Source organism: Pipistrellus kuhlii, unplaced genomic scaffold, assembly GCF_014108245.1.
Source record: "Pipistrellus kuhlii isolate mPipKuh1 unplaced genomic scaffold, mPipKuh1.p scaffold_m20_p_1, whole genome shotgun sequence".
Lineage (NCBI taxonomy): Eukaryota > Metazoa > Chordata > Mammalia > Chiroptera > Vespertilionidae > Pipistrellus > Pipistrellus kuhlii.
In genome coordinates, this window is record NW_023425404.1 from 34606957 (window position 1) to 34622876 (window position 15920).

Consider the following 15920-nt stretch of genomic DNA (forward strand, 5'->3'; position numbering starts at 1 on the left):
TGGGTACACTGGCTCTTGGATCTCCAAGGAGGTGCAAAATCAACCACTGCCTGAGGCCACTCAGCAGGAGCTAGAGAGATCTGCAGATTTCTCCTCTTTGTTTGGGGTTTGGAGGTACCCAGATGAGGCCCAGCTGTGAAGCAGTGCAAGTTGCTGTGGAGCCTTGGGCTGGGTGGGGCAGGAAATCATCAGGGTGGAGCAAATAGCAATGGCCCTGCCCCAAAGAGATCCCCAGGTCTCTGTGTTCCATGGCACTGTGCAGGAACAATGATCACTGCAAGCACCTCTGAGAGAAAGCCACCCTCGTATTCCGGCCCGATGCCAGACAGCCCAGTTTTCCCTGTATGGGTCCCTGGAGTCCCACCTGGAACTGGAATTCAGAGCAGTCGGGAGCTTGGGTTTCCCTCAGACTGAAAAAGACAACAGTGTAATCAGTTGCCAACCGCTTTCCACACAAGCCTCCATACCTCTGCACTTTACTTCTGCACCTCCGCTCCTCTGAGTCTCAGTGTGCTTTTCTCTTTCCTTCTAGTTGTAGAATTTCCACTCAGCCATTCTTCCTGTGGTTCTGGATGATATCCGTTTTGTCTTATAGTTGTAGTTTTGAAGTGGTTGTGCAAGGCAGCAAGTTCAGGTGTTTACCTATGCCGCCATATTGGTTTCTCCTTATATTTAGCTTTTTAAAAAATGTATTGAGTGCTTTCTTTATGTAGGCACAGTTTGACCTTTGAGATACATCCTTGCCCTTGTGGAGTCTACATTGTATTATAGGAAGACACAGAATTGCAATAATTTATATGGGAATATATATGTTTTTTTACATGTGACATTTTAGCAGGATCCCAGAAAAGTTAGCCCACTTAAGAATATGGACATCTCACCCTAGTGTGTGGCTCAGTTGGTTGGGCATCATCCCATGCACTGAAAGGTTTCTGGTTTGATTTCTGGTCAAGGCACATGCCTAGGTTGCAGCCTTGATCATTGGTACAGGGTGTGGAGTAGGCACCCCATCACTGTTCCCTCTCACATTGATGTTTCTCTCTCTCTCTTTTCCTCTCCTTTCCTCTCTCTAAAAATAAAATAAAATAAAATAAAATAATCTTTACAAAGAATATGGATAACCCTGCCCCCAGGAGAGTTGTCTGGAGTGTTGTTCCTTGTACCAAATAGGTTATGGGTTTGATTCCCAACCAGGTCACTTACCAAGGTTGTGGTTTAATCCCTGGTTGGGGTGCTGATGGGAGGCAACCAATCCATGTTTCTCTCTCATATTGATGTTCCCCTCTCTCTCTCTCTCTCTCTCTCTCTCTCTCTCTCTCTCTCTCTCTCTCTCTCTCTCTCTCTCTCTCTCTCTCTCTAAAAATGAATAAACATATTCTCAGGTAAAGATGAAAAATAATAATATAAAAAATATAGAAATCTCTTGAACTATTCCATCAGGATTATTTTTAGCAAATTATAGATAACCAATATGGACCAACTAGTGACCCGGTGCACAAAATTTGTGTACATTAAAAGGGGATTAATTAGCCAAAACCGGTTTGGCTCAATGGATAGAGCGTCGGCCTGCGGACTGAGAGGTCCCGGGTTCGATTCTGGTCAAGGGCATGTACCTTGGTTGCGGGTACATCCCCAGTAGGGGGTGTGCAAGAGGCAGCTGATCGATGATTCTCGATCATCAATGTTTCTAACTCTCTATCCCTCTCTCTTCCTCTTTGTAAAAAATCAATAAAATATATTTTAAAAAATAAAAGGGGATTAATTAGCCCTAACTGGTTTGGCTCAGTGGATAGAGAGCATCAGCCTGTGGACTGAAAGGTCCCAGGTTCGATTCTAGTCAGGGGCATGTATCTTGGTTGCAGATACATCCCCAGTAGGAGGTATGCAGGAGGCAGCTGATCAATGTTTCTCTCATTGATGTTTCTAACTCTCTCTCTCTCTCTTCCTTTTTGTAAAAAAGCAGTAAAATATATTTAAAAAAGGGGGGGTAATTAGAGGAAATAATATAATATTGCTATTTGCCTTTTCTCTATAATACAATAGAAGTGTCAGAGATGAAAGAAAATTAGTAAAATGTATATGAAAACCTTCCTCCTGTCAGAGTCTGAGGCATACCACAGGACCCAGAGTCAAGTCCCTGCCCACTCACATGCACCTCAAAATCAAGTGAGACCCAAACCCAGCTGCCTCCCTCCTTGCATTGGGCAAGATCCAGACCTGGCCAGTCCCGCCCTTGGCATGCCCTGCCAGGCAGGGGGCATAGCTTTAGGTCCTCTGGCCTGGCACCAGGATGGGGTGCATGGCCTGAGGTCCCCCAGCCCAGACCAGGGCATGCCTTGAGGTCCAACATAAGCTCTGCCAGGTGGGGGACACGGCCTGAGATCCTCTGCCAAGCCCCGCTGGGCAGGGGTACAGCCTGAGTTCCCCCAACCCAGCACTGAGGGTGCACCTTGAGGTCCCCTGTCAAGCCCTGCTGGGTGTGGGGCACAGCCTGAGCTCACCTATCGAGCCCAGATAGACAGAGGGGCACTCCCTCAGGTCCCCCGGCCTGGCACTTGAGTTGGGGGGTCGGCCTGAGGTCCCCCAGCCTGACACCAAGGTGGGGGGTATGGCTTGAGGTCCCCTGTCAAATCCTGCTGGGTGGGGGACATGGTCTGAAGTCCCCTGTCAAGCCCCATGTAGGCGGGGAAGGGGGTAGTCTCAGGTCCCTGCTGATTGCTTGTTAAAGCTCCTCATGGGAACTTGGCCTCAGCTTTGGGTGCAGCCATCTTTGTGATAGAGTGATGGTCAATTAGCATATCCCCTCTTTATTAGATAGGATAACCTTTATAATATGAAGATGCATGCAGACTAGTTTAAAAAAGGAAAGATCCAGCCGGCCAGCATGGGTCAGTGGTTGAACTTCTACCTATGAACCAAGAGGTCACAGTTCAATTCCTGGTCCGGGCACATGCCCGGGTTTCAGGCTTGATCCCCATTGTGGAGTGTGCAGGAGGCAGCCAATCAATGATTTTCTCTCATCATTGATGTTTTTATCTCTAGCTCTCTGCCTTCCTCTCTGAAATCAATAATATCCTACCTAATAATAGAGTAATATGCAAATTAACCATCACTCCACTACACCCACAAACCATGCCCACCAGCCAATCAGAGTGAGTATGCAAATTAACCCAACAAAGATGGTGGTCAATTTGCATATGAGGAGGGAGGGACGAGTGAAGACTGAAGACAGCATAGAAGGAAGAGAGAGGGAAAGTGGAAAGCAAGGCAGCTGCAGCTGCTGGAGGGAAAGCACTGGTGGCAGTGGCTGCGGGTGCAATTTTCAAAATTGTATTTACCCTGTGTTTATTTTGGCAGCACATGTACTAAAATTGGAATGGTACAGAGAAGGTTAGCATGGCTCCTGCACAAGGATGACACGCAAATTCATGAAGCGTTCCATATTTTAAGAAGAAAAAAAATTGTATTTACCCTGAGTGTAACATCTTGCAGTATGAATATGGACAAAGACTGGAAAGAAATACATGAAAATAGTTGTGGTAGAATAGTAGGATTAGAGGGGATATTTTTCCCTTTAAATCTCCCTTCCAGAACTTCTGAATAATTAGCTAAAATCAGTTTTAAGTTCTCAGGGAGTTAAATTCTGTTTTAGCAATCTAAGAAAAATACTGTCTGTTGCCATATATTGACACAGTTCTACTAACTTTTGTCTGTGTATTTTTCAGTCAACAAGCAGATAAATGACAAAGAGCGAGTAGCAGCTGCAATGGAGAACCCCAACTTACGGGAAATCGTGGAACAGTGTGTCCTTGAACCTGACTGATAGCTGTTTTAAGAGCCACTGAACTTAGTTTGATATGTTTGTTTAAACTCTTGTAAAATGTAAAAGACTCATGTTTAATACATAGGCGATTTATACCTCAAAGCATTTTTTTAAAAGATGATTTCCAGGCAAGATAAGGTAGTACCTAGTTTGTTCATTGTATAACATTCTCAGGATTTGTAACACTTAAATGATCAGACAGAAAAATATTTTCTAGTTATTATGTGTAAGATAAGTTGCTATTTTTCTGATGCCTATTCTGATACAACTGCTTTTCATGTCAAATATTTACTGTGTTCAAATGTATTCAATTTAAATCATTACTCTGTAAAATAAATAAAGCAGAGATGATTCTTTTAATGACACCTTAAAATGTTTTTACTGAATTTTCAATTATTGAATTTAAATGTCGACAGATATTTACAAAGCTTTATTTTTCTGAATATGATGCAGAATCAGAGATCTGGAAGCCAAAATGAACCCTTAAGATCTGCCTTTCTTCAAGGAGCGTTCTGAACCCATTTAGATGAGGAACAAATGTTAGAGGGCCAGGTGGCAGATATAATTTTGAAGATCAAGAATTCCCCAAAGCAGGTGTGTGTGTATGTGTTTATCCTCACCAGAGGATATGTGTTGTTTTTTGTTTCTTTTAAATATATTTTATTGATTTTTTACAGAGAGGAAGGGAGAGTGATAGAGTTAGAAACATTGATGAGAGAGAAACATTGATCAGCTGCCACCTGCACACTTACTGGGGCTGTGTCCGAAACCAAGGTACATGCCTTTGGCGGGAATCGAACCTGGGACCTTTCAGTCCGCAGGGTGATGCTCTATCCACTGAGCCAAACCAGTTAGGGCCTGAGGCTATGTTTATTAATTATAGAGAGAGAGAGTAAGGGAGAGAGAGAGAGAGAGAAGCATCAATGAGAAACATTGATTGGTTGCCTCCCATACCTGGGATCAAACTTGAAACCTAGGTGTGTGCCCTGAATAGGAATCAAACCTGAAATCTTTTGGATGTATGCGTGGACACTCCAACCAACTAAGCCACCTGGCCAGGGCTCCAAAGCAGTTTTGATTAAAACAATCTAAATTTATGGTCTCTAGTTTACTTTGTTCAGTTTGTTTTAGGGGATAATGGTCATTTTAAGTGTAACAGGTTTGGCAAGCAGTCTCTAAGACTGTCCCCAGTGATCTTAGATTCCTGGTATTCATGCCTTTGTGTAGTTTCTTTCCATGGGGAATCAGAGCTGGTCCACATGACTAAAGAACCAGAGATGACAGTATATGACTTCTGAGGTTAGATCATTGAAAGTGCTGCTTTCACCTTGTTGCTTATTCTGCGGGAATCCAGCCGCTATGCCCTGAGAACACGAGCAGCCAGTGGAGAATGCCAGGGGAGAGGAATGGAGGCCTCCACCACCAACCAGCACTGACTTGCAAACCAAGTGAGTGAACCACATTGGAAGTGACCCTCCAGCCCTTGTCAGGCTGATATCATGACTGGAACCTCACAAGACCCTGAGCCAGAACTACCTAATTAAACCAGAACTACTTAATTCTTGAGTTCCTGGCCCAGAGAAGCTGTGAACAATAATATTTATTGTTTACACCACGAAGTTTGGGGGTAATTTATTTTGCAGCAATAAGTAACATACAAGTTATTATAGAATGGAACTTTTCTGCCTCAAATTTGAGGATTCTTTTTAAAAAAATATATTTTATTGATTTTTTTTTACAGAGAGGAAGGGAGAGAGATAGAGAATTAGAAACATCGATGAGAGAGAAACATCGATCAGCTGCCTCCTGCACACCCCCCACTGGATGTGCCTGCAACCAAGGTACATGCCCTTGACTGGAACCAAACCTGGGACCCTTCAGTCCGCAGATGCTCTATCCACTGAGCCAAACTGGTTTCGGCCAAATTTGGGAATTCTAAGGGGAAAACGAGAACTTGTTTCATGACTCTTGAGCCCCTTAATCCTCTGAGAGAACAGAGGATTTGTTAAGAAGATGGATAAAAATATTTTTTGAATAAAGTTTTTGCTGTGAGTTCCAATCCCCATTTTGGCAGACTAGTAGGGAAGTGACACTATTATAAGCTGAGGAGGACTTCAAGGGTCAACTCAAGAGAGTTTGGAAATGTGTTCTCTGCAGTTAGGACACCCAGAAAACTGGTGCCTGGCTCGGACTGGGAAAGAAAGCACAAGCGGGCTGAAAGCTGGTATGTCACTCGGCTAGGAAATCTAGGGGGCGAGAGAAAGGCAAGGCTACTTTGGTGACAGTTCTTTCTCACGGCCAAGGATGCTTGAGTTTTTCCCATGGACCATCGGTGGGGTCATGTTGGACATTGTCCAACAGGCCACCAGCAGAGCCAAGGGGGCCTCAGCAGAAAAGGACTTGCATGTACTGCCTGGTGCCTTCGGACTGAGGAGAAAACAGCGAGTGAACAGCGAGGGCGGAGATGCCTCTGCCAGGGTAAAGCGGTGCACAGCAGGAACCTCTGGCAAACTCATGGAAGTGTTGATCTAAGAGAAAGCCAGCTCTCATCACCAGGCAGGCCCAGAGAGCACAGAGCCAACCAGGTAAGTAAGAACTGTGTTCTGGTGGTTCTCTCTCAGCTTCTGAGGCAGTGGTAGGACAGCTAGCTGTGGGGGAGTTTTGAGAGGAGGAAAGAAGAGAAAGCACAGGAATCCATCCCGTTACTTTGCTGTAAGTTTCAGGCTTGTAGCAAGCTCGATTTGCAAGAGTTAATGCCAAGTTTGTAGTTTTGACTGTTAGATGTGACTCGATATTTTACCAGTAACACAATGAGGATATCTGATTAAATGTGACAGGAAGACAGACAAAACTCCTGTGCTGCCTAAATCTTCACCCCTTGGCAGAGGAAGATCATGTCTTTTCAACAAAGTTGCAAATGATGGTGGGAGACACAGTAAAACTAATTCTTATGCCACGGACTACGGACTGTGTCTAGAAGTCCTGTTAAGCCATCTTGGCTGCTCTCTTCCAGATCTTTAAAAATCTGTCACCCACCACATAAAGATAAATTCAGAAGTAACAAGATGTTGCTGATTTTTAGTCATCACTGTAATCATTTCTTTCTAAATTACAAACTCAACCAGAAAAGGTTTTTGGCACCAATACTAAGTTTCTTGCTTCATGGCATGCCCCACACTGGGGATCAAGCCCGCAACCCAGGCATGTGCCCTGACTAGGAATCAAATCGTGATCTCTTGTTCACAGGTCAACACTCAACCACTGAGCCACAGTGCCTGGGCTATGTATCTGTTCTTGTAGTGCAACAATGGGCATGACAATATACAAATGAATGAGAGTGCTGTGTTCCAATAACATTATTTATGGACACAAATTTGGATCCCATATAATGTTCATATCATAAAATATTCTTTTGAGTTTTTTAAACCATTTTAAGATAGAAAATTTCATTCTTAGCTTATGGATTGTACAAAAACAAGCATTGTGCTGGATTTGAGCTGTGGGCCATTTGCCAACCCTTCTTCTGTAGGAACGATTCTTAACCTTTTTGGAAGGTCTCAGACCTCTTGGAGACTCTGACAAGAGATATGGAGTGGACCCCTTCATCCACAAGAAAAGGCACCACATAAAACTTTGCATGTGACTCCAAGTTTGCTGAGGAGTCAAGGGACCCTGGGTTAATAACTCTGGGCTACAAATGATGTCAGCTAGGGACTTGGGCTTCCCATTCCTTCAGTAACTTCTCAGAGCCCAGGGGTTCACAGACTTGGTGGGGAGCCACTACTTTCTTAGACCACCACAAATAACGGAGAAGCTTTCTCAGCCCCACTGTGAAGCAACTGCTATCTTACCCAAATGCAGATGTCCCAGCAGGATACAATGAACTATAATAGGGGAGGACTGTTTATTAAGAAGGAAAGGGGTTGCTATGACAGCCCAATTGCATTCATAGCCCTGTTGGTATCCCCAAAACTCATCACTGATGCACCATTACTGGAAACATGCTATTTTTAAGCTGCTTGTGGTTACTGAATATTTGTTATTTCTTATATATTTATGTATATATTATGAAGTATTTTACAAATAAGATTTTCTTTTAACCCAGCCAGCATGGCTCAGTGGTTGAGCATCGACCTATGAACCAGTTAGTTATGGTTTGATTATCCGTCAGGGCATATGCCCAGGTTGTGGGCTCAATCCCCAGTGTGGGGTGTGCAGGAAGTTGCTGATCATTGATGAGAGGTTTTATTTTTTCCTCTCTTCCTCTCTGAAATCAATAAAAATATTAAAAAATAATCTTTTTTTTTTTAAATCCACTGAGTTTATCCTGGGACAATACTTGTCTCTGACTTAAGTGAGACTGCTCTGGGGCAGAGGTAAACTCAGTCCCTGTGTGAACTTCTTTGGGGCAGATGTGTTAGGGAAAGGGGCACAACTGCTGTGTGGGCTGTGAGGTTCTGAATGCTGTTAGTATCATCCAGACCTTTGACCCTCATGGAGGAGCTGGCTGAGAGCACGGACCCTGGTGCCAATCTGCCACTTGTTCTAATCCCGGACTCACCCACTGAGGAGTTATGTGACCTTGAGGTAGTTATCTAACCTCTCTTTACCTTAGTTCCCTCATTTATAAAATGAGGATGATAAAAGTACCTATTTCAGAGGGCTGTTATGAGGATTAAGAGGGAGTGTTAATAAATGCAGAGCACAATGCCTAGAACATGGTAAATGCTTTATTAGGGTTTGTTAGCTAAACAGAGAGGAGCGGGCCCCTTGGTGCAAAGTTACTTAAAGGGGAGACAGTTTTCCTCCCGGGCTGGGTGCAGTTACCTGGGGAGCACTAGGTGGCAGCAAAGCATGATTCCTTAGTGCCAGCTTCCTGGTTTCCGGTCTTCATCCACAAACAACACAGCACTGACTGTGTAGGGTCCGCAGCCCTGGGTGTTCCTGGCACCTGCTGAGGGACCTGCTGAGGGAACCCCCCCTCATCCCCTCAGGCACATTCACCACCACTGATGAGCCTGGTTAGAGGCTGCACTCAATGGTGTCATACCCCTGGGCGCATGGCTGTCTGTGCCTTTGTTCTGATTGGGATGAGTATCACAGAAGACTTTTTAGATGTGGAATTCCGTTGCCAAAGGTTATGAGTAATTTTGAAGTTTCTGATACATATTACCAAATGGCCCTCTGAAGAAATTGTGCCAATTGCTATCCCACCAAGGATGCCAGTGTGTGTCCCCACCCACACTGCGACAGGGTATTATGATTTTGAAAAATCTTTGCCTAACATGGAGGATTAAAATATGCTATCTTTCTTTGTTTGCTACGATTGAACAATATTTCTATTGGGATTTTTAAAAATATCTGTTTATACCCTTTATTCATTTTTCTGTTGAGATGTTTGCTATTTAGAAAGCAATTTATCCAATACTAGAGGCCAGGTGCATGGAATTCATGCATGGGGAGAAGGGGTCCCCTCAACCCAGCCTGCACCCTCTCCAATCTGGGACCCCATGGGATTGGGCCGAAACCGGCAGTCGGACATCCCTCTCAAAATCTGTGATTGCTGGCTCCTAACTGCTCACCTGCCTGCCTTCCTAATTGCTCCTAACTGCCCCCCACCCCGCCAGCCTATCACCCCTAACCACTTCTGCCTGCCAGCCTGGTAGCCCTTAACTACCCCCTCCCACCGGCCTGGTCACCCCTCACTGCCCCGCCTCTCCCCCCTGGCCTGGTTGATCCACGCAGCCTGCTGGTCAGTCATTTGGTCATCTCTCTCTAACCCCCCTGCTGGCCTTGTCACCCCACGCAGCCTGCTGTTAGGTGTTACTGTGAGGGCATCGTGACCAATTTGCATATTACCCTTTTATTAGTATAGATGGATATTAACATTTTCTATTATATATTCTGCAAGTATGTTTTCCAGTATTTTTGGGTTGCATAGACTGATTAACGATTATTTGTTCCGTTTTTGAATGAGTAATACCTTCAAGTGGTTCAAACAGCAAAAAGCATAGAAAGGTATACAGTGAAAAGATTTCTTCCCAACCCTATTCACCCAGTTCTCCCCTTCCCCAATAGGTTTCCTGGTCAATCATTTCTTACTTATTGCTCCAGAGAACTTTTATGCCTGTAAAATCTAATACAAATACGCATATTCTTTTGCACAAATTTTAGCATATATTGTACTAGACCCAGCTGTTCTATATCTTTCTTTCTTCCTTCATTCCTTCCTTTCTTTCTTTCTTCTTAAATTATTTTTGAGATATCCCCATATCAATCTACAAGGAGCTTGCTCATTACTTTTACAGTGTTGGAGTGTTTCATTAATGGTATGTATAATATATATTTTATTAATTTTTTATTCATTAATCCTCACCCAACAATATTTTATTATTGATTTTTAGAGAGAAAGGAGGGGGAGAGACAGAGAGAAACATCCATGTGAGAGAAACACATGGATTGGTTGCCTCCTGCATGCACTCTGACCAGGGGTGGGGAACCTCCAACCGAGGTACATGCTCCTGACTGGACTCAAATCCAGGAGTCCACAGGCCGACATTCTATCCACTGAGCCAAAACAGCCAGGGATATAATAGATTATTTTAAATGTTATTTATTGATTTTAGAGAGAGAGGAGAAGAGAGAGAGGGAGAGAGGGGGGGAGGGAAAGAAAAATTTATGCATTCATTGGTTAATTTAAAAAATATTCTAAAAATTGATTTCAGAGAGGAAGGGAGAGGGAGAGAGATATATAGAAACATCAATGATGAAAGAGAATCATTGAATGGCTGCCTCCTGCATGCCCACACTGGGGATCGAGCCCCCAACCAGAACAGGAATTGAACCATGATTTCCTGGTTCATAGGGTGACGCTCAACCACTAAGCTACACAGACCGGGCAGCCAACTCAGTTTTTCTCCAAATGGCTAATTATTGTCTTGACACAAGTTGTTGAATAGTCCACCTTATTGGTGACCATTATTTTTAAATCCTACTTTATGAGCTACATGATCACAGTATCTTTTTTTTCCCTTTTAATTTTTGTAATGCAAAAACAGGTTTATTTGTACACACACCAAGGAAGAAAAGCAGTCTTCTTTTGAATGAAGAAGATTAAGATTCTTAAATAGCTGAATTTGTGACATGCTACCATGGGAAGACTTGTTTTGTTACAGCATAATTTTTTTATATTGAAAAATGTACAATTTAATGTCCAACAATTGGTAAGGTGTTAAATAATTTATGCAACATTCATTTAATGGAATTTTAATGTTTTCAAAGATTCCAATTACATTTATTCTAAGATAAAATTAAGAGATAAAAGCAAAATACAAAATAATATATGACGAGTGATCCCAATTGAAAAAAAAGATGCCCTGGCTGGGTCTCAGTTAGTTGGACCATCATCCTGTACGCCAAAGAGTAGCAGGTTCAGTCCCAGTCGGGGGATTTACTCAAGTTTTGGGTTTGATCCTGATCAGGGCAAGTTGAGGAGGCAACCAATCGAAATTTCTCTCTCATATCAATGTTTCTCTCTCTCTTTATCTCTCTTTTTCTCTCACTCTGTCTTCCTCTTCCTCTCCCTCTTTCTCTTCCTCTTTCTTTTCTCTCCCTCTCACCCTCCCTCCTTCCTTCCCTTCTCTCTAAAAATCAATTAAAAAAACACACATATCCTTGGGTGAGGATTAAAAAAAAAGAGAGAGTGTATTTACATATAAAATGGATAGAAGAAAATTATAAAATTTTAAGAGTAGTTATCTCTGCCTAAAAAGTTTACTTCTAATGAATGTTTTCTTTTAATAACTTGAAAACCCCTATTAAGTGTTATTTAAATCACAAAAATTATTTTTAAAGTATATGTATCTTACGTAAAATGATTTTAAATATATTTTTTAAGGTGGGAAATAAATAAAATATTTTCTCCTTGGGAGAAGCTTTGGGTAAGTTTCCTTTGATTTTATCTAAATACCTGGGCCTAGTACTGTAGCACTAGTACTGCTCATATTCTTGGTTATCTTGAATGTGTTTTCTATTTCATATCTTCTTAGATGCTTCTCATACCTCCCACAGCTCCTGGTTTTCCTGTTTAATTATTTCAGTCTCACCTGGGTCATAATGAGGGGATTCAGCTTCACCCAGGTCTTTAGCTTTGGCATTTCATGTGATGAATGTTCATTGGATGAGGGTCAAGAAGCCTGAACTTTAATCCTGGCTCTGCCCCCAGACGTGTGTAAACTCTAAACTCGAGTAAAAGTCACTTCCCGAGTTTGGGCCTCCTTCTTCCTGCTATGAACTGACAGTGTTAGATAATCTCTAAGGTTTCTTCTAACTTGAAATTTAAAGTTATCTACTATTATAGTAGCCACAGTAGATTCTGGCCTTCTGGAGCTTCCAAGGACTCTTTAGCATAATTGACAATCACAGGAGTGATTAATATTGAGTGTGGCCCACAGTTGCTAATTTGTTGATTCATGCAAAATTAAAAGTGATTATGACCCTTTAGCAAAGCTTACTGGTCTGTCTTCCTTCCTTCCTTCCTTCCTTCCTTCCTTCCTTCCTTCCTTCCTTCCTTCCTTCCTTCCTTCCTTTCTTTCTTTCTTTCTTTCCTATCTTCCTTTCTTCTTCTTCTTCTTCTTCTTCTTCTTCTTCTTCTTCTTCTTCTTCTTCTTCTTCTTCTTCTTCTTCTTCTTCTTTAGATAATGTTATAGTTATTATATTTTGTTGTTGTTGTTTTTGTTAAGCTTATTAAGCTAAATTGGGTCACATCAGCTGAGTTTCCTTGTTTTGGATTCCTGAGGCTGTCATATCAAAGTACTGTGACTACATTAAGGTGAAGTCTGTTTAGATGAGTCAGAATATAGTAGTCAACCCCTTATCTGTGGGGAAAACGTTCATGACCTCCAGTGGATGCCTGAAACTGCAGATGATAATCGATCTCTCTATATATTATGTTTTTTTCCTATACATACATACCTATGATAAAGTTTAATTTATAAATTGGGCACAGTAAGAGACTAACAATAATAACAATTATAGCTGGTTTGGCTCAGTGGTAGAGCGTCGGTCTGCGGACTGAAAGGTCCCAGGTTCGATTCTGGTCAAGGGCATGTACGTTGGTTGCGGGCACATCCCCGGTAGGGGGTGTGCAAGAGGCAGCTGGACGATGTTTCTCTCTTGTCGACATTTCTAGCTCTCTATCTCTCTCCCTTCCTCTCTGTAAAAAATCAATAAAATATATTAAAAAAATAATAATAACAATTATAATAACATCTACACTAAAAAAAGAGTAAGATGCAAATTGACTGTACTTTTGTGATACCCACCAGCCAAACAGGAGTGAATATGCAAATTAACCCAACAAAGATGGCAGGTTAATTTGCATATACAGGCACCAAGCGGCCGGGGGCAAGGGAGGGGGATGCTTACGTTGTCACCATGGCATCCCACACCACCCCAGCTGCTCTGGGCCACTGGGTAGTGTGGGAAGGCAGAAAGGCAGATCCAGGCCAGAGTGAAAAGGCGGTTCCAGCCGTAATGAAGGCGGTACCGGCAGCCAGCATAAGGAAGGCCTATTCGCCAAAACCGGTTTGGCTCAGTGGTAGAGCGTCGGTCTGCAGACTGAAAGGTCCCAGGTTCAATTCCAGTCAAGGGCATGTACATTGGTTGTGGGCACATCCCCGGTAGGGGGTGTGCAAGAGGCAGCTGGTCGATGTTTCTCTCTCATCGATGTTTCTAGCTCTCTATCTCTCTCCCTTCCTTTCTGTAAAAAATCAATAAAATATATTAAAAAAAAATAAGGAAGGCCTATTCTTGCATGAATCTTCGTGCATCGAGTCTCTAGTACTGTAATAAAAGTTATGTAACTAGTCTCTCTCAAAATGTCTTATTGTACTGTACTCACCCTTGTGATGATGTGAGATGATAAAATGCCTATGTAATGAGATGAAGTGAGATCAATGACTTAGGCATTGTAACCAGTGTGAGGCTACTATTGACCTTCTGAGGATTTGTCAGAGAAGGATCATCTGCTTCTGGGTGATCTTGAGTCACTGAACCATGACTGTGATTGGATGTCAGGAACAAATGATATCAATGGTTGGGGACATTTAATATTTGAAGTAACTGAAACTGTGAAGAGTGAAACTGTTGATAAGGGGGGACTACTGTATAAAATGAATGTTTGCAAAGATCAAGGTTGCCTTGCAGGGTGAACCTTACTAAGTTGCAGAGCCTTGCTAGACCTTCTTTTCTCCAACTGTAATACATGGCTACCATCAGCAACTATGGGGACTGATTTTATGTTAATCTAATCTTATTATTGCATTTTATAGGTAAGGAAATGGAGGCCAGAAGATTCTAAGTGACTGTCCACACTCACACAGCATGATGAACCAGGACCAAGACTGTTAGGACAGATATATGGAAAGAGGCCTGGTTTTTGCCAATAATAAGCAGTGTAATTTGGGCAAGTCATTTCTCCCCACTGAATGAAGTGAGTTAAAAGAAAGAATAAAATGTGAAACTTTCTAGTTTTTGTAATTATTTTGTAGACTAAATCAGGGACTAGGTAGGCTGACAGAGAACTTCCTGGCAAAAAAAATATAGGACATAAAAATCAAGATATCATTCTACTTGTTTTGTCATTTTCATCAGTTTTTGAAGAATATTTACATCTTCATATGTCTTCATATTAGTGATATTTAATGTTCTTAGCAATATTTTTTTCTCTTAGGAAGATTTAGCAAAAGAACGCAATTCTCTTGTCTGACTGGTGTGGCTCAGTGGTTGAGGATCTACTCTAGAACCTAGAGGGCACCAGTTCAATTTTTGACGAGGCCACAGACCCGAGTTGCAGGCTCAGTCCCCAGTAGGGGCTGTGCAGGAAGCAGCTGATAGATGTTTCTCATCAGTGTTTCTATCTTTCTCTCCCTTCCCTTCCCCTCTCTCTAAAAACAATAAAAAAAGAGAATGCAATACCCCTTAAAAAATGCTACTTTTGTGAATAAACAGGGCTGAGGAAGCCTACACAAGCTCTAAGAACCTCAGCACTCACTAATAGGTCTAAAAGTTTGATGAACATTAATGGGCACTAAACATGATATTTATTAATTCTTTTCTGGAATGAAGAGGCCTCCAGAAATACAAGTTTACTATCCTCAGACCAACCTCTGTTGTACATATTTTGTTTTATTAATTAAACTAGTTTTTTAAATCATAAAGTAACATAGAAACGTAGCAAAACAAAAAAAAAGTTCAAAAACTGGAAAATGAAAACTAGAAATCTTTTACACTCACCCCAGAGTTAATCCCCCAAAATAATCACTTTCAACAATGCTTATTTTTAGTTTTTTTGCTAGTTACCATAATAAGTGTTATGTATTACTTTCCCCAACTTTTGATTTTGAAGGATTGCACTCTCAGAGACATTGGAAGAATTCACCTAGGTTTATCAACTAACTATAACTTGCTGTATTTAGCTTTCTTTCACTGTACAATATACATATTCTCCTCTTGTTGAACCATTTGAGGCATAGTTGCAGACATAATGCCATTGTTCCCCTAAATACCTCCACATGCATGTCCTAAGAATAATCACATTCTTCATAACCACAATATAATTCTCCCACTCAAAAAAAAAAAAGCAGCATTGATAGGATTATGTCCTTGATACATTAGCTACCATATATTTTTGAGCACTATCTTACTTTCTAGGTTTGCATATTAGGGTTTTATTATATAGGATTTGTTAATCATCACCTGAGGATATTTTTTCTCTGGTTTTTAGAGAGTGGGAGAGGGAGAGATACACAGAGAGAAAAGTTGATATGAGAGGGACACATTGATTAGTTGCCTCCTGCATGTGCCCAAACTGGGGCTGGGGATGGAGCCTGCAACCAAGGTATAAGCCCTTGACTGGAATTGAACCCAGGACCCTTCAGTCCACAGGCTGACTCTCTACCCACTGAGCCAAACTGGCTGGGGCTATCTGATAATTATTGGTTCTAAATTTGAACATTTTATTAATATGGTATCTATCAGAATCCTCCATTGTACAAGTGAAATTTTCTCTTTGTCATTAATGAGTAGTCTGTGGGGT

The 15920-nt window shown here is 41.9% G+C and overlaps 1 protein-coding gene, 1 long non-coding RNA gene and 1 other non-coding gene across 11 annotated transcripts in view; 2 read left to right on the plus strand and 1 right to left on the minus strand.

Annotated features, from left to right (window-relative positions):
• Positions 1-4188, plus strand: part of CIAO2A (cytosolic iron-sulfur assembly component 2A) — a 30542-nt gene extending 26354 nt beyond the window's left edge. For all 9 annotated transcript variants that reach the window (XM_036439524.1, XM_036439507.2, XM_036439510.2 and 6 more), the window contains one exon: positions 3726-4188. In XM_036439524.1, coding sequence (XP_036295417.1) covers positions 3726-3823 — 98 coding nt within the window. In that variant the 3' untranslated portion in view covers positions 3824-4188. The remainder of the gene's footprint in view (positions 1-3725) is intronic.
• The window catches only part of LOC123652363, a 30986-nt gene extending 20771 nt beyond the window's left edge, over positions 1-10215 (minus strand). Inside the window, exon 1 of the long non-coding RNA XR_006741659.1 lies at positions 10200-10215. This is a non-coding gene — a long non-coding RNA (uncharacterized LOC123652363). The remainder of the gene's footprint in view (positions 1-10199) is intronic.
• On the plus strand, positions 3342-3448 carry LOC118709859. Its single transcript, XR_004985168.1, has one exon. It is a non-coding gene; the product is annotated as a U6 spliceosomal RNA (small nuclear RNA).
• Positions 10216-15920: the final 5705 nt, after the last annotated feature.